The sequence below is a fragment of the Medicago truncatula genome, chromosome 5, assembly GCF_003473485.1.
Source record: "Medicago truncatula cultivar Jemalong A17 chromosome 5, MtrunA17r5.0-ANR, whole genome shotgun sequence".
NCBI classification, from domain to species: Eukaryota; Viridiplantae; Streptophyta; class Magnoliopsida; order Fabales; family Fabaceae; genus Medicago; species Medicago truncatula.
In genome coordinates, this window is record NC_053046.1 from 982906 (window position 1) to 1007303 (window position 24398).

General features: G+C 31.7%; 3 protein-coding genes across 7 annotated transcripts; 2 read left to right on the top strand and 1 right to left on the bottom strand.

Moving 5' to 3' along the window:
• Positions 1-5426: 5426 nt before the first annotated feature.
• Positions 5427-6558, bottom strand: LOC11440424 (uncharacterized). The gene is made up of 4 exons (XM_003610697.2): positions 6541-6558; positions 6138-6268; positions 5724-6008; positions 5427-5595 (listed from the first exon to the last, which is right to left on the bottom strand). The coding sequence occupies exons 1-4, from the start codon at positions 6556-6558 to the stop codon at positions 5541-5543; spliced, it is 489 nt and encodes a 162-aa protein (XP_003610745.1). The 3' UTR covers positions 5427-5540.
• A 6204-nt stretch (positions 6559-12762) lies between these two features.
• On the top strand, positions 12763-17628 carry LOC11444209 (serine/threonine-protein kinase STY13). 5 transcript variants are annotated; one of them, XM_024783204.2, is made up of 7 exons: positions 12763-12849; positions 13782-14135; positions 15338-15459; positions 15583-15791; positions 16254-16428; positions 16823-16957; positions 17081-17628. In XM_024783204.2, the coding sequence occupies exons 2-7, from the start codon at positions 13811-13813 to the stop codon at positions 17285-17287; spliced, it is 1173 nt and encodes a 390-aa protein (XP_024638972.1). In that variant the 5' UTR covers positions 12763-12849; positions 13782-13810; the 3' UTR covers positions 17288-17628. The 5 variants fall into 5 exon arrangements, with proteins under 5 accessions (XP_024638972.1, XP_024638968.1, XP_024638969.1 ...); XM_024783200.2 differs by having other exon boundaries at positions 12838-12928; XM_024783201.2 differs by lacking the exon at positions 12763-12849 and adding an exon at positions 12947-13264.
• A 2251-nt stretch (positions 17629-19879) lies between these two features.
• Positions 19880-22556, top strand: LOC11441453 (pentatricopeptide repeat-containing protein At3g22690). The gene has a single exon (XM_003610700.4). The coding sequence runs from the start codon at positions 19996-19998 to the stop codon at positions 22510-22512; it is 2517 nt and encodes an 838-aa protein (XP_003610748.2). The 5' UTR covers positions 19880-19995; the 3' UTR covers positions 22513-22556.
• Positions 22557-24398: the final 1842 nt, after the last annotated feature.

The following is a 24398-nucleotide window of genomic DNA, read 5'->3' on the forward strand; positions in this document are numbered from 1 at the left end:
AGATATATATTTTTAAAGACTGATTTAGTTAAAAATCATGTTGCCTATTGCTAATTGTTTATTAGAGAAATATGACCACCGGTTGTTTATTCTTTTGGCATGTAATGTATGACCAACACTTAGTCATTTTTTAAGATAAGTAAAAGAGAAAAATATATTATTACATGAAAGTAAAAAAGCAATTCAGACCATCACCTTACAATGTAGATATGCAAAAGAGACTTGATAAGATTTCTAAGCATCCCAACAAAAACAAATACCAATAACAAAATAATAACATGTAGTGCTGTCAATTTTAAGATTGAGAAGTGGAATTTGTCCTGTACTGAAACAAATAGAGTTTTGTGGTGCTGATGGAGGCTGGTTGCAGGCCGTTATTGAGCAAGAGCAAGAAAGATCGATGGAGCCGAGCCTCCAATTCACGGAGGCCTCAAATATTTGTAGGGATGGGGGTATAATTGTCGGGGTGTAAGATAAAAAAAAATAAAAAAATAAAAACTTTTATGTACTGCCAAAATTAGTCAATAAATGTCATTTTCCAGTAGATTAAAGTCTAGAAGACAACAATTTTACTGTCAATTATTCATTGTCCATGTGTAAGTGTCTAATTGTCCGTAGTTAAAAGTCATGAACATATGCACATATATTTAACTACAACTTAATTATTTATCACTATAAATGGTGCTGGATTTTTTTTTAAACAAAAATTGTCAAAATTACAACCAGCCTCTAAATTATCAAGAACAGCACTACCTGGTTGCAGTGCCTCTGAGTGTTTGACGTAGTTTTGTGTTGTCTTCTCACGATTGGTTGGATTTTAAGCTTGATAGACCGTTGGTCTTGGGAGCTTTGATTCATTGCTCAGTGCTCACGACCTTCGGTTTTCCTTTAATTTTTTTTTAGTGAATAGGCAAACACCCCTCCCCAAAGTTGTAACTTTTGTTAAAAACCCTCCTGATTTTTAAAAAATTTTAAAAATATCATGAAATTGTCAAACCTTAGGCTTAGGCTTAGGCTTTTGGTTTCTAAAATACTTTTTAGCCATTGAATTTGGAAAGAAGTTTTCAATGACATAGATCTTTAGACATGCTGACCCACTAGCAATGTATATTACTCCCTCCGTCTCATATTAAATGATCTAGTTGACTTCGACACACGTACCAATGCATATGTTTTATCTTTGTTATCTTCAATTCTCTATTAAAAAAAATTATGAAAACTTAATATTTTAAAAATATTCATCGAGACGATTCCAACAACATCTTATATGATATTATTTATCTTTGTGAATTAGTAGAAAAATATGGTCAAAGTATATTAAGTTAATAATGTATATTGTCAACTAGGTCATTTATTGAGGGACGGAGGGAGTATAATGTTTAATTTTTGTCTTTAATAAAGTAATGAGTAAATAGTCAATTTCCCCCCTGAAATTGTAAGTTTCATCAATTACCCCCCTGAAATTTCACAATGTTAGTCAATTTACCCCCTCCGTCAAATTTTTCTGTTAGTGAACATGACGTTTTGCAAATATCCTCATGAAGTTTTGCACTTATGTGCAAAATGCCCCCAAACTTAAAAATTTATATTATTTTTTTCTTAAAAACAAACAATTAATAGTTAAATATTAAAGTTAACTATTAATTTTGTAGTTTGAAAAAACCACATACATATATACATCAAATTATTTTTAAAGTTACATGTGATTAATATATTACTGATGACCTGCAACAACAAGTAACTAATACTGGCTTGACCTACAAATACAAGTTATAAGACCAACATAAAAATAAAAAAAAATAAAAAAAAAAATAAAAAAACTTGTAAATGCATGTCCTACCATACATGACCCATAAGGGTCGCCTACCTCAAACGGCGCCCAAACCTTATGCCACATCATAGGGGATGAATGACTTTTTTTTTTTTTTTTTGCTTTCTTTATATTTATAAAAAAATCCAGAATTTTTTTTAGAAACAACAACCACCAACAACATCATCTCATTACTTCACCTCCACCAGCATCTTCAGTATTCTTAATTTTTTTTCTGGATATTTTATGAATATTGATGAAGCTAGTGTTGAAGATGATGAAGAAGTGAAAGGAAGAAGATGAAGAAAGCAAAAAAAAAAAGTCATTTACACCTCTGTAATGTGGCATAAGGTTTAGCCCACATGAAGGTGCCACATGTATAGTTAACTGCCACGTCGTAGGGTTTAACAATCAAAACAAATGGAAGGGGTAATTGAGTAAAACGTTTGACAATTTCAATAGGTTTTTTGAAGTCTCTTAAAAATCAAGGTTTTTTGACGAAAATTACAATTTCAGTTTTTTTTTTTTTTCCTATTCACTCCATTTTATTCCTAAAGAAATTTGCCTCAAAAAAATCTGGATCTTTTTTCTTAAAACATTAATATTTTTCACCATTAACATAACCTTTTAGAAGAAAAAAAATTCATAAAATTTTGAAAATTGAAATTGGGTCAAAAGTTGGGCCTCAATACATTCCAACACAAACATCTTAATAATTGTAAAATGATTTTATTTTTGTTTATTTATTATTCTCTCTGCTTTTAATTTATTATTCATGCATCTTCTTCATAACACTAATGAAGAATAATTTCGTAAAATATTTCATAGTTTATTTTTCTACACAAAATTAATTTTATTTCTTAATTTATATGAAATTATCAAGACGACTTTTGATTACAAGGGCGGATCCAGACATTTGATAATAGTGTGGCAAAACATTCAAATCAACTATATTTATTAACAAAGTAAATATTGATACCTTAAACAATATAGTAAAATGGCATAGGTGGAAGCATTTTACCATTGTGTTGCAGGTTCGATTAAAATTGAGGAATAATCTGGTGTGGCGGTTGCCACACCATGTTTCATATTGGATCCGCCCAAGCTTTTGAACCAAAAAAATTAACTTGTTACTGAAAACATTCCAGGGCATAATTTGTTAGAAACTAGCTAGTGAGTGAAGCACCGTAAAATACTACGTGTAATCAAAACAGATTTAATAAATGATTTATTTTTTTCAAAGTGATCCGTCTAAATTTCTTTTCGAAATTCAAATACCTACTTACAATCCACATAATGTCAGTTTTATACCAGGCAATTTCTATGGTACACTCGATAATTTTGAGTGTACCGGTACACCCGTGTATTTAAATGAATAGTTTAATGATTTATTTTCTTTAAAAAAAATATTTTCTATCATTTATAATTATTATAATTTTATTTTATTTTTCAAAAGTGTCGGCAAAGTAAAATTCAAATTTTTTTAATTTTTATTACTCATAATAGTGAATATTGATTATTTTTTTCAATAAAATGTTAAAAAATTTAGTATAATTCTTATAAAAAATGAAATGATGTTTTTTCTTGTGGAATGATATTTTCTAAAATATAAAAGTCGATAAATATCTCTTTATCACATAAAAATTATCGTTAACTTATAGATTTATAAATTAGGTGTATTGGTAGATAGGTGTATTTATAAATTATCGTTAAGTCTATTCAATGCTTAATCATATGATGATGATCTCTTTTTTTTGGTAGATAGACGAAATGACAAAGTCATTATAAACTCACACACACAAGTAGAGGTACCGGGGTTCGAACCCTGGTCATAGCATCCGACCTAACAATTTCGACATTTTTGTCAGTTGAACTAGGACTTCTAGATGATGATCTCTATTTATATTATTTTTGTATGTTTTTTCGACGTTATCCCTTAATGATTTGGGGGTAATTTATCCATTTCAAAGAAAAAATTCATTTTTTTCCTCTTTATTTTTAAAATTAGTTATCATTTTCATCTCAAGAACATCAAACTTCTTCATCTTTATTTTTGAAATCAGTTGCCATTTTCATCACAAGAAAATCAAATTTCTTCATCTCTTTCATTTAACATGTTATCTTCATACCCTTTGTTTCATAATCAAATCATATTTAATAAGTGGGGGGTCCGGGGTTCGAACCCCGGCCCCTGTATATAATAATGCATTGTCCTACCAACTCAGCTATTAGGGGTAATTTATCCCCAATTCATTAATGGTAATGTATGTTGGTTTTTTCTTACAATTAGTTATCATTTTTATCTCAAAAACATTAAATTTCTTCATCTCCTTTATTCAACATGTGATCTTCATCTCATTCATTACAAAATTGAATCATATTTATCATTAAAAGTAAATTGTCTTCAATTAATGAAGGAGTAATGTAGGCCTCGCCTTTTTTTGTAAGGTTCTACATTACGAAATAGAAATATCTAGAAACACATTTAACACCTCTATGTGCGCTTCCATAGATAGTTTTTTTTTTTTTTTAAGCAAAAGAAAGGATGCAGATGGATCTCCTGCTGCAGAACCCTAATCATATATAGTAAGAAATAAGTACAAAAAATGAGGGGGGACAAAACCAAAATCCTCAAGAAAATTAAAAGCTAAAAGGAAAAACAAAAACCCAAAACAAAAACAAGAGAGAAAAGACCCACAAAAGAGCTAGTGAGGCGAACGGCTAAAGGTACCCACCTTAAAACCTTTGCATGCTTCGGACCGTTACTTCTTGCTTTTCTTCTTTGTTGGGACCACAAGTTAAAATAGTTAGCCAATGTCTCTTGCTAAATCAACAGTGTCCATCGATAATAGGATATCTTAGTATAAATAGTTCGAACATTCTAAAAATATTAAGGTTGTCCTAGTTATTATGTCTTTATTTTGTATTGTAATATTCTTGAATGTTACATGATATTCTTCGCTTCTTAAAAGTTCCATAATATTCTTTAGGTTTAAATGTGTCATTGGTCCCTGCACTTTCATCAAATTTTGGCATTGGTCCCTGCACTTTTTTTTTGTTTGGCATTGGTCCCTGCACTTTGTAAAAATATTGGTATTGGTCCCTCTGCTAACTTTCTGTTAAAAAAAAAACACAAAACTAACGGAGTGCCACGTGGCCCAATCATTTCACGCCATGTGGCACCAATATCAATATTTTTACAAAGTGCATGGACCAATACCATTATTTTTACAAAGTGCAGGGACCAAAACCAATAGTTGTGTTTTTTTTTTTAACAGAAGGTTAACAGAGGGATCAATACCAATATTTTTACAAAGTACAGACCAATTAAAAAAAAAAAAAAAATGTAGGGACCAATACCAAAATCTGATGAAAGTGCAGGGACTAAAGACATATTTAAGCCTATTCTTTATCATCCTTTATCATTCACCATCACATAATATAAGTTATAAACATTGTGGTGACTTTATTTCATTAGTTTATGATATACAATATATAGAGATGCTGAAGTCGCATCATTAATTTTCCACTCTAAAGAGTGGACGAGGACTAATATCAAATACTACATAAATTTACAAGTGTTACATAAAAGAAACATAAATTCTCTATACACAAACTGGACCTTCACATCTTGCATTTTCATATACCAAAAATTAAAGATGGAAGCAATCGTCATATACAAACTGTGGCCACCATTATTTGTTAAGGAGAAAACAGAATCAACAGCAGATCAATTCCTGCCGGGATGCACGCCGACAGACTTCAATGTCTCAGCGGTTCGAGGACTGCAACAAACCACATTCATAAATTAGTATCTCTAACAATTAATCTCTAAATATTTGAGTAACGATATCGTTTTTATTTTTTATAATCTTTAACGAACGAGCCCTTAGAACGGTTTATTTGAGTTTACCGGGTGAAAGGATTGGGGTGGACAGGATCATGGACAGTAGGCTTGGTGTCTTGAACATGAGCCATTTTCCTCAAGAAGGAGCCATTGATGAATTTATCAGCAGAGTTAATAGTGCGATCAGGATCATAAGCTTCTGGGAAAGATTCTCTCCTTTTCTTGCTCACATGAACATTTGGAGAACGTGCCAATTGTTGATAAGCAGTGTGTGTTGCAATTGTCAAAGCTACACCCACCATTCCACATACAATGTACACCGGTGCTAACTCTGCCTTCAGAGTGCTCAACCTACATATACATACCATCACAAATTTACATACAAAATAAGCATCTCATTTCTGATACACACCTTCAACACTTGACTGGTTAATTCAATTCATATTGAAAATTGTGATTAATTCATGTAATATTTCACACCTAGAAGTGGAATGAGCATCATGTGTAGCATCTATGGTTGTGGACATGGGTTTCAGTTTTGGAGTGGTGGAGGTAGCAAATGATCGCTTTCCAGCTCCTCCCAATTGAGCCAACATCAATCGAACATTTTTCTACATGTATACCAAAATCAATGTTACAACATGAGTGGTATTTCTGATTCCAATTAAACTCATCAAAAAAAGATACAATGATTTTAAAGAAGGAAATGATTATACAAAATTTTCATTTTTGTAATTTTCTTTTGTCTTGAATCAATGCATCAACATATTTTGTTTTCTACAAGAATTAATAGTGTATTTATCATAGAAGTAATAATGTAAAAACAAAAAGTAAAAAATGTTAAAATCATAACCGAACTTTGAAAAGAAAAAATGTTTTTTACCGCTGCATTGAAAGCCATTTCTTGTTGTAGATGAAATCAAATAATAAATTAGATGAAATGATGTTTATTTTTTTGTTAGGTGAAAATGAAATGATGTTATTGTAGATCATAAACGATTTATGTAGGACTTGAGAAATGCATAAGCCTCATTGTAACCAAACACATGGCTTCCTTTCCGCTAAAGTGATTTAAATCTTAGGGCTCATTGTGTCATAGTATAAATAAAGGAAATGTTTATGACCGTAGAAGATAACATTGCTATAAAAACACTTTTAATTTCTATTTTTGAGCTTATTTTTGCCAAGTTTGAAATTATATCCAAAGTAGCTTGATGAATGTGGTTGTGGATAATGCTAAAAGCTATAGAATCGGCATAACCATTAACCACTATGTAATTATATAGTAATGCTAATGATATCAAGCCAAATCTCTCAAAGGCAAGTATGAGAGGGGGTTGTCAATAAAGTAGGACTTTCGATCTTTTAAACTACATTGTTGACCGCAATCTTTCTGATCATATACGTCAGTAATATGAGACATTTTAAATTAAAAGTAATAATAATAACAAGGTGACGATTTTTTGTGACATATTTATGATTAAATGTAGTTTTTGTTTTATAGAGAATAGGGATTTCGATTATTCAAAAAAATAAAATAGAGAATGGTAAGTTTTATTTGAATTTGTCGCGTAAAATATTATTTGAAGTACTTTAATAAACTTACAAATATAACTTATGAACTCGTGAGTTCATAAATAACTAAACTCATATATTTTATTGGTGTAAATTTTCTTTTCTCGATTTCTAGGCTAAATCAATATTAATCCTGATTATTAGAGTTTTTTACTTTAATTTTAGAGTGAAGAGCCATTTTGGTCTTTGACAAAATGTGTAGAGGAAAAATGAGTCCACACAAATAATATTATCCTATTTAGTCCCTTGAAAAATTAAACTGAGATAATTTAGTCCCTGAATCAATTTCTATAATAGAACATATGACATGTACCCTTAATTTAACTTTGTGTGTGTTAACAGAGTCATTTAAATACCAATGTGTAATTAAAAGATTTTTTACGAGGGAAAACTGGTCGCTCATTTTAAAAAAGAACAAAAAAAAAGAAATTGGTCCTTTAAAATTTAAGAAACCGCATTATTTATTTTTGCATGAAGAATTTTTTTTTTTTTTGAGGGATCAAAGCTCTGCCAACCAATGAAGAAATAAAAAATAATAATGACTAATTTATCGTTTTAATTTTTACGGGGACCAAATTGTCCCAAAAGAAACATGTCCCGTATTTTTGTAAGCAATACTCATGACTATAAGTAAGACAATTAAACTGCCTCATATGACCAATCACGATTCAAAAATAGGAAGAAAAAAAAAAACTGGTTGGAGAAAAATGCTAACATAGTGACTAAATTATCTCGGGTTAATTTTGCAAAGGACTAAATTTAAACATTTTTTTATTGAAGACTAATTTTACCCTTAACATTTTGTCATGCACCAATATGAGTTTTCACTCTTAATTTTATCTTTTTTTTTTTTTTTTTTTACTTTAACCATAACTACTTATTGATCTATTAAGTTCGGAGCTATAAAAATGTCTAGATCGTTTTTTTCTCAATTCATTTTATTATTTTTATGTTAAAAAAATATTTATTTAGTTTGGAGCTAAATAGGGTTAAATATCGTCCTCGTCAGCATAATTTAGTTGACAGAGACGTTGTAGTATACATGGTTGAAATTTGAACTCCAAAATTTTTACTCAACCATCATAAGGGATAAATTTATAATCATTAGACTACTTCAAAAAAAAAAAAAAAAAAGATCTCACTCTCGTGGATATTCTAAATGTTGTGATTCAGGGGTTGAGTAACCAAATTCATCCAAATTAAAACTGCAAAATGATCTAAAAAAACTTAAAACCGCACAAAATTGAATATTATTGGATGTTTTTGAATGCTATTTTGTGAAAACTGCTCGTATTGGATCGAATTTTGGATTGATTTTTCAAAATCGAACCAACGGAATACACAAATTTCCATTTTTATAAGTATGATATATTATATTAATGTATTTTTCGCTTTTTATTCTATTAATACTACATATTAGTTTTTATTTAATATATTTTGTTACTGTTTCATATGTTTCAAAGATAATCAATCATTGTTATGCCGTACTATTAATTTTTAATATATTATATGTTATATTTTGTATCAAATATTACTAATAAAAAAAAGTTACAATTAATAATTTGGATGTCCAAAAATCGATCCAAATTAAATGTATTAAATTGGATTAGATCGGTTTTTTAAATTAGTCATGCAAAACTGAACCGAACTACATATACTTTTATCTTTGGATTGAATGAGATTTTGTGTCAAAACTGATCCAAAGTCCAAATTGTATCGCAGACACCTATAAATTAAACTAGTTAGAGTTAAAGGATGAAACGGTACGGATCCTGACTTAAAACCCGATGAAGTAGAAAAAACTAATTTAAAAACTACTCCCTCCGTTTCAAAATACATGTCCAATTTTTGCAATGTGCACTATTCACTTGACTTACTTTGACCATACTTTTTAACTAATATATAAATACAAATATTAGCATGTAAGATGTTGTTTGATTTGTCTCGACAAATATTTTCAAAATATTAAATTTTTATAATTTTTTACTTTAGAAAATTAAAGATATTAACAGTCAAAATTATGCATTGGCATATGTGAAGTGGTTGACTTGGACATGTATTTTGAAACGGAGGGAGTAACTACTAACATTTACTACAAAATAAATGTGTTAATTTTCTAGGGAAGTGCTATAATTATTTAAAGTAACTGAAATATCCCAAAAACATATTTACGTGGGATTAAATTAACAGCCATTGAAGGCGAACTACGGTCAACTGATGTCGAGGATATTTTGATATTTTCAGGGTGTTAAAGAGCAATTTATGAAATTAAAAGAGCCATTTTCTTGCCTGTTTTAACTTTGGGCCTCTCTTATGTATCAATTTTTTTGGAACTTACTTTTCAAACCACGTTTCTTAAAAGTCACCCCATCCCGAGTGGTATGTTTTTTAAGAAATTAGTGAAGGAGTAAATACAAGTCCTTTTTTTTTTCTCCAATCTTTATTACCAAATCAAGGAGGATAGAACTATTTTTCGGACTAATTTTTCACTGCACATTTTTTAAAAGACTACACAAAATTTAGAAATTTATTTTCTAAAACTGTATATTTATATGAAAATATACTTTTGAACGATATATATTTTTTTCCACGTCATTTAGAGGTTGAAGAAAATCTATCTAATATTTTTCTTTGCCTATAGATAAAGTGGTAACTCGCCTTAAACTAACCCACAACTACGAATGAAGACATACAACTTAACAATGTCAACATTGTCAATTGAAATAAATCTAATAAACAATATATATTTTGAAACCAATTCATCAATATCCTTAAACTAGTTCATCAATTAAGAAGTGTTTATTATGAAAGATGAGATGATCATTTGACAATCGTTGGATTAATATCACCCGATAGGATAAAGTAATCATTAAACAATGCACCCACACCCTATCTCTTCATAGTCTTCTTCAAAAAAAATAAAAATTAACAATTCATAGTCTCTTAGAAAGTTATAAATTCTTGAAAGGCCTCCTAAAAAAACAAAAGCATGAAAGCCGTTTCGAATTTATAAATCTTGCTATATAAATTAATCCATTAAAATCGAAGTACACAATATTTACAATAAAAGTTATTTTTAAAGAAAAATAATGTCAGGTGGTGATCCCCTTAATATTGATGACCATTTCATTCAGTTCACTCATTCTACAGGTCACTCAAGGGCTCGACAATCATTCCTTCAACTTATTTAGTTACTTTGCGTTTGGCTGATTTGGAATGAACGTAATAATAGACTTTATAATAATATTCAAACAACCATGGAACAGCAAGTAGAAAAATTTAAATATCACTCTTTGTAGTGGCTAAAGGCTAATAAGCCCAATTTTATGTACGGTACACAAAGATGGTGGTCGGATCCTTTATTATGTTTGGGTATCGACCGACCACCGCATTGACTCTTCATTGTATGTTTTGACTATTTCTAGGGGTGGCACTTTTAGTACATCTTGTACTTAGATGTTTCACTGCCATTGTTAATATATTCCATTTTTATGTCTTCAAAAAAAAAAAAATTAAAGAAAAATATTACAAGACTTTTAATGTATTCTATTTGGTGTTGGCCGGGGTTTGAACCCTAGACGTTGCATATATTATGCATCGTCTCTATCAACTGAGATAAGCTTACGATGATTTTTTAATATATTCTTTCATAGTCTTTTATGGCTTACAAAGAATACATTTTGCAAATACTTTTTTATAAGAAAAAAGCTAAATACATATTTTTTGTCCTTTAAGTTTGACTCTCACAACTATGGACAAACCCAATATAGACGTCCAATTCCCTATTTTTTATTTTTTTTAAATAAGCACACTTTCACATGAGGCACGATACAATTACAATTAATAATGAGCAATCAATGACTAAAATGATTGTCTTGTAACTTATAGAGAAAAATATTCTTTTAATAGTTAACAATGATGTTATTTTAGTACATTTTCAACAAATAGATAATAGATGATTTTTATTGTAATTGTATTACATCAAACAATGTTATTTCTTATTTTTAATATAATTTGCATTATTATTTCTTCAAAATTTTAACCACATATATATACCAAATGTCTAGATCCATCCGTGCTTACGTCATAACGAAATATAAAAATATGTTTCGAGTAGAAGAGGTACCTACAAGAAATTAAAAGAAAAAAAAAAAAAAAAAATCCTTGCGTACCTAAACTATCTTTTTCATATCATCAAAAAATGAAATAATATTTAAAACATGCCCTTCTAATAAAGTTATATATTGCTCTCTCAAAAAAAAAAAAAGAAGTTATATATTGCTGTCAATGAATCGGATTCATGTCATACTGTTACTATTGTTTTGACAATATGGCACACTCTCTTTGTTGAAGTAGATATTTATTTTTTTTTGGTTACAGTTGAGGTAGATATATTACATTTTTTTATAAAAATAAACGATATTCATTTAAGCAAATTTATTTAAATTAATAGAGTAGATCGATACAATATAAATTTAAATTCGTTAAAAATAAAAAGGATGAATATGTGAACAAACTCACAACATCCATGTTGTTAATAGCATAAAACGGCAAAATACATATGCCTACAAATATGACTAATATGACTATATTCAAGTCTCCGAAATACTCTTGTCTCCAGACTTGTAACGTTGACGACACCAAAGTCATTGTCATTGCTCGGATCTGCACTTGCTCAAAGCTAATCTTTCAACCTGAATCAAATAAACACCGCACTAAGACGGGAAGTCAAACACACCGCACAAAAATGGGAAATCAAAACATACAGAGTGGTTCAGAGACGACAAAATCGCAAATACAAATGAAAGACATTAAATATGTGAAATCACTCGTTCAATTATGATAGAAGGAAAAACAACTCGGAGGGGCGATTATTGGGTCAAAATTGATCCTAAATCACCCTTCTAAAAAGAAGAAGAAGAAAGAGATGACGGTTAGAGTTTGAGAAGGAGAAAAAAGAGAGAGTTTTTTTTGAGTGCTCTAGGTAGATACATTACATACATTGTAATCGTAAACCGTAATTGTAATTAACTTTAACTTTATAGTAAGTAAAGTGAGTAAAACGACAGAAATTCCATGTAACCTGACAAAACAACATAGTAAGCAAAACAATGTGTCCTAGATTACAGATGCAGCACAGAGAAAAAACCACCTGTCCTTTCCAACCGAAAATTAAGGAAAAAACAGAAAAGACTTGTCGTCAACGGACAAAAAAAGACACAATTTAATAATCAAGATCTCATTCTCTCTATACATAATACATGCGTTTCCTCGAAAAAAAAAATCATATATTTCCTAAAAAACCAAATATATCATATCATACACATAATATTTATTTTAGGTGAATAATACACATAATGTTTTTTTAATATCAAAATTTCACATTTAAGATAAATAAATAAGATGTCTTAGGTTTAAATCCAACCCCTACAATATATATATCATACATTATTCTTTATCAAATGAGTTAAAACCACGTGTACATTTTCTCCCTTGTTTTACACATCCATATCCAAAACTTTTATACACTAAATATATATATAAATTAAACTCTTTATATAATGAATTTTTTGTTGTTTGACCAAAGTATTATTATAATCAGAAAATTTGGAGCAAGGTAAATGTCTGGTTTGTTTGTGTTTTGCTTGTTATACGCTTCTCTTCAAGTTGCCATTGTTTGAGCTATATTTGAAACGGTCTCTCTTTCTCTCTCTTACTCTGTTTTGCGCCACATTTTATGGAAAACACCCGTTTCTTTCTGTGATCCTTATCGCTATTTTTTTCATTTCATATTTGTGTTTATTTGCAAGCTAGTTTTGTTTTGTTTTGTTTTTGTGTGATTTTCTCCTTCAAAATCTATCATTTACCAATTCCAGTTTCATCATCATCATTCATATGAATATGAATGATAAAATGAACAAAATGTGTTGTTATGATCTCAAACTTTGATGACAACAACTTCTTCAATAGCCCATTTTGTCTCTTGTTGTATCAAAAACCACAACTTTTGATTCTTACAAAAAGCTAAAAAGGTATCCAAATCCCACCCTTCACGCACCAACCCTTTTCTTTTTTCAATGGCCTTAAAATAAGTCAATTTTTTCGTCTCTATTATGTAGCCTTGCGTAATTCTTACTCTGATTTGTTTTTTTTTTCTTTCTTCATCTTTTATTTGATGCTTCTGATGACAGTTTTATAGTTGTTAGCACCTTTCAAGGTTTGTGCTTTGCCAGATACTTCTTTTTTTTTTTCTGATTAAAAAAAATGATTTTTATATCTCATTTGTATTGGTGTTGGAATAATTTGAATTGGGATTTTTTATTATTATTCTGGTGAGAATTTTTCATAGTCAACAAAACAAATTGGTTGGTGAGGAGAAAATTCTGTGAAATTTGAATCATGTGAAGTCAATTGTCTAGGAAGGATATATCAAAGAACATACTTTTGGGGTGCTCTGATCAATTTTTTATATATGCATGTGTATTTTAATTATTTTTTTAAATACTGTTGATTTATTGATTTGTTTATTTTTATTTTTTTGTGAAAAAGATCTGATTTTGAAGCTGCCATTGGTGAAGATGGATTTTGAAGGTGAAGGTGTTAGGACACCAAAGGTGGAGTTGGAAGAAGGAGCAAAAAGTGTGATGAATTCAAAGATGAAGGGTGCTGGAAACCAAAGCAGTAAAGATATGATTTTCAGAGCTGATAGAATTGATCTCAAGAATTTGGATGCTCAATTGGAAAAGCACTTAAGCCGGGTTTGGTCAAGAAACACCAATGAGACAAAAAGGCCTAGAGAAGAATGGGAGGTTGAGTTGGCCAAATTGGATTTAAGGTATGTTGTTGCTCATGGTGCTTATGGTACTGTCTATAGAGGCACATATGATACTCAAGATGTTGCAGGTATTTCTTTGTACTATTTATATGAATTATATATTTTTTTCGTTTTAAATAGAATATGTGATTCAATGTTTTCAAATACTGAAATGTTACGTGTTCTTTACTTAAGAATTAATTGGTTTACTCATCTTGTGACTATGAGGAAATAGATTTCACGCGGTCATGAATTGACATAGTCAAAAATCTCGGCCATTAATTGAAAATCGTGCGACTTGTATTTCAAGTTATGTTTTAAAAGCATGTTTATTAAGCTTTAAATATGAGCTGTCTGGTTTTCATGCAATGGCTGTTATTGACCTGGCTGCGTGAATGCAAGATTCCCCGACCACAGGGAATCAATGTCCGAGTTTGGAGCTTAATTTTCGCTGCGATAGATTGGATCTGTTATAATAATATTATTATTTGAATGTTTGCATGAGTTTGTGAAGTTGTAACTTAGAGAACATAACCCCCAAAATAATGTTTGAAGTAACTAAAGATTTGTCGTGCGACTGTCTTATGATTTGAGTTTAAACTGTTCTGACAATTTTTTATTGTCGTCATCTATTGGCCTAATGACAATTCTGCATTTACATCAAACCAATTTTTTTTTTAACAAAGTTGATTTTAAAGGTTGCAAAAGGTTTTTGATAAACACATAATTGTTTGGATAGAAACTGTGGTGAGAAAAACCGATTTTGGATGGATAGAGCATGCGTTTGGAAAGCTTTTTTTTCATGGTGCTGTAATGTTGGTGAAACCATCATATCGCGGTTCCAAACACAGGGAGAATCAACTTTGATGGAAGCGACAAATTTTTGCTTTTGCGTCAATACGATTCTATTTTACTATATAAACAAAATTGATTCTTCCAAACTCACCTTTTAAATATCTTTACACAACAAAATTAAATTTCTTTAACCTCGATTAGGTTAAAATCAATTCTTTTAACATCATTTCATTCCAAATCATTACTATTAAAGTCCGCTGAACCCTAGAGCTGCTTGCAAATATCCTACCAGCTAATGAAACTTGAGCTGATATTCACTTTATGTCAAACTGTACTTTTATGAATAATCTAAACTAATTGTTGAGGAAAAGAAAAACTAGTAATGTGAGGAATATAGCAGTATGCTGCTAACTCTGTTATCCTTTTGGGCCGGTAAGAGCATTGCAGAATAAGGAGATATTTTCTGACATTTGTATTGTCATCTTGAATTTTACAGTGAAAGTGTTGGATTGGGGTGAGGATGGTGCTGCCACCGCTGCAGAAACTGCTGCTTTACGTGCATCTTTTAGGCAGGAGGTTGCCGTCTGGCACAAACTCGACCATCCAAATGTCACTAAAGTAATTACTCACTCTTTCAAATCTCATTTATTGAAATTAATGACTGCTACTTGATACAATTTTGTATTGATGAATCAGGAATAACTTTGCATATTAGTGATTGTTTTGTATTTATTGCAACAGTTTGTCGGAGCTTCAATGGGAACTTCAAATCTTAAGATTCCTACAAAAAACTCTTCAACCAACAATCAAGAGAACCTTCCTTCTAGGGCATGTTGCGTCATTGTCGAGTTTCTTCCTGGTGGAACACTAAAGCAATACTTGATAAGAAATAGGCGGAAGAAACTTGCGTATAGGATTGTGGTTCAGCTCGCTTTGGACCTCTCCAGAGGGTAAGTCTCCGTCTTTACTATCCCTACAATTTAGAAACTTCAAATCTTATACAGATATGATCAGGGGCGGATCTTCCTTGGGACAGGCAGGTGCCATGGTACCCCCCAAGTTTTCTATATATATTAGATTAGGCATAGTCTTAACGCTAGTATTCAGTTGGTGCGGCGGAAATGAAGTATGGTTTTCATATGGAGGTCGCGTGATCGACCCTGCCATCCCCTTTTTCTTTATTTTTCTGTAATATTTTTTCTATTTTGTTAAAAAAAAGCCCTTACACAGATTTGAACCCGCACCCCCTACCCTGCAATCAAGCAAAATAAACCACTGGACCAGTTAACAATTATGATACTTTCTTCACATAGTTTAAAATATATTTCATACAATACTGGCACCCCCAAGAAATTTTTTCAAGATCCGCCACTGGATATGATGAATGCTAATTCGGCCTCCCTTACATGCAGTCTTAGCTATCTACATTCAGAGAAGATTGTTCACCGTGATGTTAAGACGGAGAATATGTTGCTAGATGGTAACCGGAATCTAAAGATAGCTGATTTTGGAGTTGCTCGGGTTGAAGCTTTGAATCCAAGTGACATGACTGGTGAAACTGGAACCCTTGGATATATGGCTCCTGAGGTATTAATGCTGCTTTGATAAATATTATATGATATGCGACTTTCTGTTTCCATGAGATTGTCTCTGTTTGGACAAGTGCCCATAACATATAAGCTTATCAGATAAGTGCTTATGTATGTATATGTTATTTCCATAACAAAAGATAAAATAAAGTCAAACTGTTTTCACATAAGCTATCATGAAGAGACTATGGAAATAAGCTGAAAACCGCTTGTGGACATGTCATAAGTTATTTGCATAATCTCTCCTAAGCAGTCTCACAATTGCTTATTGTAATTTTTTTGTGATTTCAGTTTTGAAGTATATATATATGCAAGTTTTATCTTACGAACTACTCGCATGGTTTGTTAGACAAGCACTTGAAATATTAATCTATGCATTGCACAATGTGTAGGTTTTGGATGGTAAACCTTACAACAGGACATGTGATGTATACAGCTTTGGCATTTGCTTGTGGGAAATTTATTGCTGTGATATGCCTTATCCAGATCTAAGCTTTGCTGATGTGTCTTCCGCTGTCGTTCGTCAGGTAATATTATGTTTTCCATGTCATTTGTGGAACATAGAGTTCAGCCGTAACATATTTGTTTATTTTAATGTTGCACGAATGCACGTGACACATGGATTTCATATTGATTGTGTTCTTGTGCAGAATTTACGACCAGAAATTCCAAGGTGTTGTCCGAGTGCATTGGCGAACATCATGCGGAAATGCTGGGATGCGAATCCGATCAAACGTCCGGAAATGAAGGATGTGGTGATAATGCTAGAAGCACTGGATACAAGCAAAGGTGGTGGAATGATTCCTGAAGATCAAAGTTCAGGTTGCTTTTGTTTTGCACCTCAAAGAGGTCCTTAATTTTCCAGAATCCTTGATCATTGTGTTCAAGAGATGAGGTGAAGCACAGAAGACTGGAAATCGGTATTTTATGGTTTTGCCAGTTTTTACAGTTTAACCGTTGCCATTCTTTCCTGCGGAGGACAGCATGGTTGTAAACAGAAAGGAAGATAATTGGTTTTATTATTTTACATTATTGGTTTTTTCCCTTTTCTTTATTAAAAAAAGGCTGAAGTAGCTAATTTATTGCATTTTAGATATTGTATGTAGTACTGAATATCTGGGTGCATTTATGCATGGAAAAAGGGTAAAAATCTCTCCAATCACTGGTTCTTGGCTATCTGGAGTAATGTTTTCATGCAGTTTTTTTCTCAAGTTTACTCAATTTTGTATTGAATGTCGTTATTTATTTGAAGAGCAGGGCCGACCGAATAATTTTCAATAGTTGGTGAATCGTAAAGAAAATTTTAATATATGAGACATTTTTGTTTGTGTGGGAAGTCTTGTTTGTTCATAAAAACTACGGACAACTAATATTTTGTTGTCGGGGCCTAAAATTAGGGTTTTGGCAGTCTTACCTTTAGGTCGGTCCAGATGAGGAACTATATTTGATACTCCTTTCGATACTTTATATGAAGATTTTTTTAAAAAAGTATTTGGTCATATTTATAAGAATTTTAAGTAATAACTACACCTTAACATTTTTGACATTTTCTTATAAATAGGATTTTTTTTTTTTTTTTATCATATATAGATGATGAAAAATTTAACATTTTATAATTTAGAGGTAAAATCAATGGCCTGAAGCTCGTTGTCTATTTTTATATGCACTTAAAAGTGTATTTTGACTTGTTACATTCAAAATCAATGGGAATCAAAATTTTATATATGAAATTCAAGAAGTCGTGTTTTTAACATGTTGTCTATTTTTACATGCACGTATTTTAACATGTTTTTTAAAAAAATTCTTATCATGTGACAAAAGTATAAAGATTAACTTAGTTGATAAACTTTTGATAAAGATATGATCAATTTAAAATATTAATAGAGTTATAGACTAATTTGAGAGTGACTTAGAGAGATATAGATCAATTTAATGATTTACTTTTTTACAAATCCTTAAGGTATTTTTGCTTGGGAGGGGTTTAGTTCACGGGAATATGAATCATCTCCTTTCACTTTAAAGTGCATGTAAAGGGGGAGAGCTAGGAGGAATTTTAATGATGGTAGGAGAGGAAGTAAAAGGGGGGTTTTTAATAGATGAGAAGTGTAAAATTATATTTTTACTATTTCATAATAAAATGGTATTAAGTCTAAGAGCCGTGTTATAAAAACACATTCTTGACACCATATCTGACATCAGATCAAATACATGATGGTTTCACGAGCACATTATTCTCAAGGTTTGAAAAATAAATGTAAAAATAAATAAATTATCAATCTACAAAATGATGCAATTTGTTGAGTTTGTTGAAATCTGTGTAACCAAAGTATTTTTGTAAGTCTAAACATGCAACAAATATTCTATCGGTTCTAAATTCTTCACTAATGAAAGAGAGATAAAATTGACTTTGAGAGATATTTTCTTCCATTCTCTTAACCTTTCATCTTCCAAATAATTGAATTAAAAAGTAGTCAAATTTAAAATATTTTCCTCCTCTCCTCCATTCCCTCTAACCACACACCTTTATCCTTAGATGTTTCAATTCATTCATGAGATGTATGTTTCACGCCACTTCAATTCACGCATAATTGATTTAGGACAATATCATTTCATCCCTTTTTTTTTTTAGAGACTATCAAGATTTAGAACAACCTTCAGCAAAAAAACAAATCAAGATTTAGAAGATACTTGAATAGTCATCTCACGTTTACTACATCGTACATATAAAAATAGTGGAGAAAGCCTATGTATAGGTCGTTTCTAACTTGCCACATTTGATAAAAACATTTCACTCGAATGAAAGAGTTAATGACACATATTTTACAGCAAAAGATTGATAATTACCAAGAGGAGACATGCAAACAATAACATAAACAACGGGTCTATTATGGATAGTTACACACTGATTTAGTATGAGATATGTGACTCTTGATTTAACATAAAAAAATCATTATCATATTTAATAAGATTCATATTTAGAATTAGAGCATGCATTGCAGATGCATGAATTAAGTTACGTCATAATGTTATATTATAAATTATATTTTAATTCAATTCGTTAATCTCAAAATCTTTTTTAATAGTTTCTCCAATTCATTAAAAGATAAAAGAGAGAAGATCTAATTTAATCCCTCACAATTTTCTCGCACCCACAAAAAAATAAACTCAACTTAATCTCTAACATTAACATTTACATTTTTTTTTAAGGAACGTTAACATTTACATGTCAAGGATAAATTGATCGCTAACATCCCCGTGAGCTTAACTCAGTTTGGTAGGGATATTGCATATTATATGCAGGAGCTGGGGTTCGAACCCCAACACTCCACTTCTCCACAATTAAATTGTGTGAGCTCTGGCCACTAGGTTACTTGATAAAAAAAATAAAAAAAAATTGATCGCTAACTCGTTATATCAAAAGACTAATTTGTCCGTAATAAATGCATGTTTATCTGTTATTGAAACAAAGATAATGAAACATTAACAAACAACAGAACACCATACTTATAGAAATGGTTTCAAATTTCAGACAGACACATATGTTTTTCTTTTGTTTGAACTAGATATGATTGTGTTGTCTCTTCCACCAATACCAATGGCTACTACTACTACAACCCTTCATCAATCTTCATCTCCTCTCTTACTTCCCACAACAACACAAAAGCCCAAAAATTCATCGCTTCAAACCTGCAAAACCCTCATTGAGCTCAAACAATTACACTGTAACATGTTAAAGAAAGGTGTTTTTAACATCAACAAGCTCATTGCTGCTTGTGTCCAAATGGGTACCCATGAAAGCTTAAACTATGCTCTCAATGCTTTCAAGGAAGATGAAGGAACCAAGTGTTCACTTTATACTTGTAATACTCTGATTAGAGGGTATGCTGCATCTGGGTTATGTAAAGAAGCAATTTTTATTTACCTTCATATGATAATAGTGATGGGTATTGTTCCTGATAACTTCACTTTCCCATTTTTGCTTAGTGCTTGTTCGAAGATTATGGCGTTTTCTGAGGGTGTTCAGGTTCATGGGGTGGTTGTTAAGATGGGTCTGGTGAAAGATTTGTTTGTTGCTAACTCTTTGATACATTTTTATGCGGCATGTGGGAAGGTTGATTTGGGACGAAAGGTGTTTGATGAAATGCTTGAGAGAAATGTTGTGTCGTGGACTAGTTTGATTAATGGGTATAGTGTGGTGAATATGGCTAAAGAGGCTGTCTGTTTGTTCTTTGAGATGGTTGAGGTGGGTGTTGAACCGAATCCTGTGACTATGGTTTGTGCTATATCTGCTTGTGCTAAGTTGAAGGATCTTGAATTGGGTAAAAAAGTGTGCAATTTGATGACGGAGTTGGGGGTGAAATCTAATACGCTTGTGGTGAATGCACTGCTCGATATGTACATGAAATGTGGAGACATGTACGCTGTGAGGGAAATTTTTGATGAATTTAGTGATAAGAATTTGGTTATGTACAATACTATCATGTCAAATTATGTGCAACATGGGTTGGCTGGTGAAGTGCTAGTTGTTTTGGATGAAATGCTGCAGAAAGGACAGCGGCCAGATAAGGTGACTATGCTATCTACTATTGCAGCATGTGCACAGTTAGGTGATCTTTCTGTTGGGAAGTCATCTCATGCTTATGTCTTCAGGAATGGACTAGAGAGGTTGGACAACATTTCTAATGCCATCATTGACATGTATATGAAATGTGGCAAAAGAGAAGCTGCTTGCAAAGTTTTTGACAGTATGTCAAACAAGACGGTGGTGACATGGAATTCGCTAATTGCAGGTTTGGTTAGAGACGGTGAGTTGGAATTAGCTTTGAGAATCTTTGGTGAGATGCCAGAGAGTAATCTTGTATCTTGGAACACAATGATTGGTGCCATGGTTCAAGCAAGCATGTTTGAGGAAGCAATTGATTTACTCAGGGAGATGCAAAACCAAGGGATTAAAGGAGATAGAGTGACAATGGTGGGTATTGCTTCTGCCTGTGGATATTTAGGAGCTCTTGATCTTGCTAAGTGGATCTATACTTACATTGAGAAAAATGACATTCACATTGACATGCAACTTGGCACAGCTTTGGTCGACATGTTTTCTAGATGTGGTGATCCTCTAAATGCTATGCGTGTTTTTGAAAATATGGAAAAACGCGACGTGTCTGCCTGGACTGCAGCCATCAGAGTTAAGGCAGTGGAGGGTAATGCAAAAGGAGCTATTGAGCTTTTTGATGAGATGCTGAAGCAAGATGTGAAAGCAGACGATTTTGTTTTTGTGGCACTATTGACAGCATTTAGTCATGGTGGATATGTGGACCAGGGGAGACAACTTTTTTGGGCAATGGAGAAAATCCATGGAGTAAGTCCTCAGATTGTCCACTATGGATGTATGGTTGATTTGCTTGGTCGAGCTGGGTTGTTGGAAGAAGCTTTTGATCTCATGAAAAGCATGCCAATAAAACCGAATGATGTTATATGGGGATCTTTTCTAGCAGCTTGTCGAAAACACAAAAATGTTGAATTTGCAAATTATGCAGATGAAAAGATAACTCAATTGGCCCCAGAAAAAGTTGGGATTCATGTGTTGCTATCCAATATCTATGCATCGGCTGGAAAATGGAATGATGTAGCAAGAGTGAGGTTGCAAATGAAAGAGAAAGGGTTCCAGAAAGTAGCTGGATCAAGCTCAATAGAAGTTCACGGATTGATTCGCGAGTTCACATCTGGTGACGAATCACACACAGAGAACGCCCAAATTGGATTAATGCTACAGGAAATAAACTGTAGGATAAGCCAGGTGGGGTATGTTCCTGATACAACCAATGTCTTAGTTGATGTTGATGAGCAGGAGAAAGAGCATTTGCTCAGCAGACATAGCGAAAAACTAGCCATGGCTTATGGATTAATCAATACCGGTAAAGGAATACCTATACGGGTAGTAAAAAATCTAAGAATGTGTTCTGATTGTCACTCATTTGCAAAATTAGTGTCAAAACTGTACGGTAGGGAAATAACTGTTAGGGATAATAACAGGTATCATTTTTTCAAGGAAGGATTTTGTTCTTGTAGAGATTTTTGGTAGTAGAATTACATAAATGAAATTTTGACCTCTGGTTTACAAATAAACTCCACTCTTGTCAATTTAAGTTAAAAATGAACTGATCATCCTGTGTTTATTTTTAAGCATGGCTCTCTTCATGGGGGAAAACCAAATAATTCATTGATTAATACACAGGAGACAGTGATCTCAGAAAGCAAAGGTAACAGCTAAAAGTTTGTTTATTTAAACCATGTTAAGTATGGATTTTTTTTGTTCAACATTATCAGCAATTGCAGTGACGAAAATTCAAATCATGTTGTAATTTATGCTTGGTCATAATCCAAAATTGTAACTCAGACCGACAAATACTAAGATGCAGCCATGTATTGAAAAGGAAAGATAGTCTAAAACAGAAAATAAGGAGGCTTCATGATTTGTGCTGCAATGTTGGAAAAATGGAATCAACAAACCCATTATTATACAATGGGTCCATCTTCCAGAGATTAGCAAGATGAAAATGCGATGACGCTTGGCGATGGATTATGTTGTCTAAGCGCCTATACTCATCCTTGTCGCCAATTCTCATTTGGTCTCATTGCTTAAGGATAATATTTGTGAGGTAATGAAGAGGTTGTGTATATAATTTCTTAATTGATTTGCCTAATCCCATCCATAAGGTAGATGGAATGACCGAGCCTCGACTAGTCAGGATTGGGATCTGCTCCATGTAATTCTGATACATTGCTGCCCGTCTGATGATGAGCACGTCTGCATATAAGCATGAGTCTGCATCACTTTCAAATGTGATTGGTCTGACAGTGGGAAAGTGTACCAATGTGCCTTAAAACAGAACTATAGACTCATTCATTTCAACACATAAAACTGTGAAGTGATTTTCATTCTGTAATTTTAATATACCCAAGGAATTAAACAACAACCAAACAATTATGAAAAATTATGAACAATAATGCAAAAACGTCAAACGAAAAAGTAACAAGACCAGTAATATTTTTCTAATTAAGCAGCAAAATTCTGAGAAGAACATCAATAAAACAACCAGAAGCTGGAATTGTAAATTATACTCTTAATTAAACTATATTAAACCATATTAATAATTAATTAAAATCTTTTTTAATGAATGGTCCTCCTAAGCGATCGTGCCACAAACACTCTTCATCAACATTGCATTTTTTCAAAAATTTCCCAATCTCAGGTGGAGGGTTCAAATTCCACTTTAGTGCACGTTCATAACGTTCTAGTCTAGTCATACCAAAACATGGTCCATACTTTGTATCCATGTTGCCGCAACATCATCTCTTCCCTATTGTATTCACGACCATCTGAAAATAATTAAATAAATAATAATACTGATCAAATTTTATAAGGTCAGCTAATAATCTTTGTAGTATAATCTTAGTTGACAATATCATTATTATGCAATAACAACTAGAGATGACATTTGTTACCTTGTATTTAGTGGTGACACTAGATTTCTTATTTGATTTGAATGGCTTATTCAAAGTTTTCTTTTTCATCTTGAAAAGTTTTTCATCTAATCTTTCTCCCAACAATTCTTCGACATGTTACTCTCAAATATTGTTTGGTCTTCTCAAATATATCTTTTCTCACAAGTTAGGTTTGGATATACTCTTTTTTTTTTTTTTAATCGCAAGTTAGTTTTGGCCAAAAAAACGCCCACTTCTTATTTAATCACAAACAATGTTTAGCATCTTTAAAATGTTTAGTTCAATTTTAACATAAAAAAAGTTTTCTTAAGAAAAAACCACCAAAAAAAGTTTTGCTCAATATCTATTATTTAATTTAATTATGAAACTTCATTAAAAAAAAATCAATTATGAAACTTAACGACTATAAAAAAATACAATCTTACCTCATTATAATTATTTGACACGTCATCAAAATTATAT

Bases quoted from the DNA above. Each gene is read 5' to 3' on its own strand.
- LOC11440424 (XM_003610697.2), bottom strand. The intron at 6,009-6,137 runs GTGTGAAATATT...ATGTATATGTAG, and splicing joins GATGCTCATTCCACTTCTAG to GTTGAGCACTCTGAAGGCAG. The intron at 5,596-5,723 runs GTAAACTCAAAT...GGTTTGTTGCAG, and splicing joins CACCCCAATCCTTTCACCCG to TCCTCGAACCGCTGAGACAT.
- LOC11444209 (XM_024783204.2), top strand. From the start codon at position 13,811: ATGGATTTTGAAGGTGAAGGTGTTAGGACACCAAAGGTGGAGTTGGAA. The intron at 16,429-16,822 runs GTATTAATGCTG...CACAATGTGTAG, and splicing joins TTGGATATATGGCTCCTGAG to GTTTTGGATGGTAAACCTTA. The intron at 16,958-17,080 runs GTAATATTATGT...GTTCTTGTGCAG, and splicing joins CTTCCGCTGTCGTTCGTCAG to AATTTACGACCAGAAATTCC.
- LOC11441453 (XM_003610700.4), top strand. From the start codon at position 19,996: ATGATTGTGTTGTCTCTTCCACCAATACCAATGGCTACTACTACTACA.